The 2,143-nt window shown below is 37.4% G+C and overlaps 1 protein-coding gene across 1 annotated transcript; it reads right to left on the minus strand.

Annotated features, from left to right (window-relative positions):
* Window positions 1-705: 705 nt before the first annotated feature.
* Window positions 706-1,665, minus strand: LOC112832884 (olfactory receptor 4K14). Its single transcript, XM_025883731.2, has one exon. It carries the CDS (start codon window positions 1,636-1,638, stop codon window positions 706-708), a length of 933 nt encoding a protein of 310 aa, XP_025739516.1. The 5' UTR covers window positions 1,639-1,665.
* Window positions 1,666-2,143: the final 478 nt, after the last annotated feature.

Here is a 2,143-nt window from a genome sequence, read left to right on the forward strand (position 1 = left end):
ACGGCTTCCTGGGAGCCCAGGAGCAGGGCCCATGAACTTTGAAAGTTGATTTTCTTTATCAAATATTCAAACCTGGGGAGGAAGTGTTTCTTAAACAGAAGCACAGAAGGGTAAAAGTGTCACTTCTTTGGGCAAGAACCGCTGGGCCCTCCTAAAGGAGGAAGGAGGCAATACCAAGAAACCCAATGGTTGGATATACATTTCTTTCTATGAAAGTCTCCCTAAACTTTTCTTCTTCAAACTGCACTGAGATCAAGGAGGAAGAGCTAGAAATGAAAAAAAAAGTTTCCCCATATAAGGAATGGAATTTTACTTCAAATGGAAATCCTTAAATTTGGGGGCTCCCCTTTGAGAATTTAGCATTTAGAAATTACATTAAAAGATTCTTTACACAAAATAATTTGATTTAAAAACTATTTATTTATTTTATTTTTTTAAATTTTTTAAAATTATAATAATTATTGTAACATAAATCTTACATTATAAGGTAGTGATACTAAAAAGTTATATGATAAAATTTTAAAGTATAAAATTATATAGAATAAAACTATACACATGATTTTTGCTGTAACTATTTCTCTGTAATATAACACAATGCAAATTATATCAATAAAGCATCAGAATGAAATCTTTGAGCAGAATCCTACTAAAGAAATGATATCCCCTGAATGAGTAAGAACATGTAGGTCTATGGAAAGCTGGAATTCAGTGAGAAGTCACATGCTGGTTACACAGTTTCTTCATAGCTGTTTTCATCTCTTTATTTCTCAATGTGTAGATAAGGGGGTTCAAGAGTGGAGTAAAAATAGTATAAAACACAGACAGGAGCTTGTCCACAGAGAATTGACTGAAAGGCCACATGTAAATGAAAATGCAGGGCCCAAAGAAGAGCGTGACTACCGTGATGTGTGCAGAGCAAGTAGAGAGTGCTTTGGATACCCCACCAGCAGCACGCTGTTGGACAGTGATGAGGATAACAGTGTAAGAGACCAAGAGGAGTAGAAAACAGCTCAAGGAGAGCAACCCACTGTCTGAGATCATAAGTATACCTAAGCCATAGGTGTCCATGCAGGCAAGCTTGATCACGAGAGGAAGGTCACAGAAGAAGCTGTCCACCTCATTGGGGCCACAGTAAGGTAAATTCACAGTAAAGGCTACTTGACTGATGGAGTGCACAAATCCAGTGACCCATGAAACAAACACCAGCCCCATGCAAGTCTGCCAGCTCATCATGGTCATGTAATGCAAAGGTTTGCATATAGCCACATATCTGTCATAGGCCATGGAAACCAGAAGTACCATCTCAGCCACACCAATAAAGTGCAGGAAGAAGATCTGAGCCATACATCCTCCAAAGGAAATGAGCTTTCGATCACTAAGAAAGTCCCTGATCATCTTGGGGGTGGCACACGAGGCTAGCCATATGTCTAAGAAAGATAGATTTCCCAGCAGGAAGTACATAGGAGAGGAGTGCAAGTGGGGGTCAGATATTACAGTGACCACAATGATGAAGTTACCCAGCACAGTGGCCACATAGATCCCAGAGAAAAATATAAAGAAAAAATGTCGGAGATGTTGTGAAGTACAGAGTCCATACAACACAAATTCTGACACCAAGGAATAATTTTGCAGCTCCATTATCTCAAGTTTCAGATCATGTTCTGAATCTATATAAAGAAAAGAGGTGGACATGAAAGGGCCTACCAGGCACATAAAAATGATCACCTAAATTTTATCTGAATATAATTTAATTTGTAAGACAAAATATAAAATATAATACGAGGACGATTAAAGACAAGCCCAATAATAGTTTGTTTTTCCCCCACGTTAAGGTTGCTTAGAATCTTCCTTTTTTAATTTTTTAAAAAATCCAGTTTATTAAGATAAAATGTACCTACCTACCAAAATTCACCAATTTTAAGTGTAAAATACAATGATTTTTAAGCATATTTATGGAGTTACACATCACAATGCTTGCTTTGAAATCTTGACACTCAAGACACCTTCCAGGACTTCTGGTTGTAGTGGAACTATCTCTTCTTTCCATATTCATTTGCTCATTCACACGCTCAACTCATTCAGACCATGATTATGTAACACCAGCAGTTTCCCATTCTCACTTAACTCAGTTAAAAAAGCAATC

The sequence above is a fragment of the Callorhinus ursinus genome, unplaced genomic scaffold (assembly GCF_003265705.2).
Source record: "Callorhinus ursinus isolate GAN/ISIS: 27379988/994484 unplaced genomic scaffold, GSC_fseal_2.0 scaffold116, whole genome shotgun sequence".
NCBI lineage: Eukaryota > Metazoa > Chordata > Mammalia > Carnivora > Otariidae > Callorhinus > Callorhinus ursinus.

Coding starts and splice junctions, on each gene's coding strand:
- LOC112832884 (XM_025883731.2), bottom strand. CDS start 1,638: ATGGAGCTGCAAAATTATTCCTTGGTGTCAGAATTTGTGTTGTATGGA.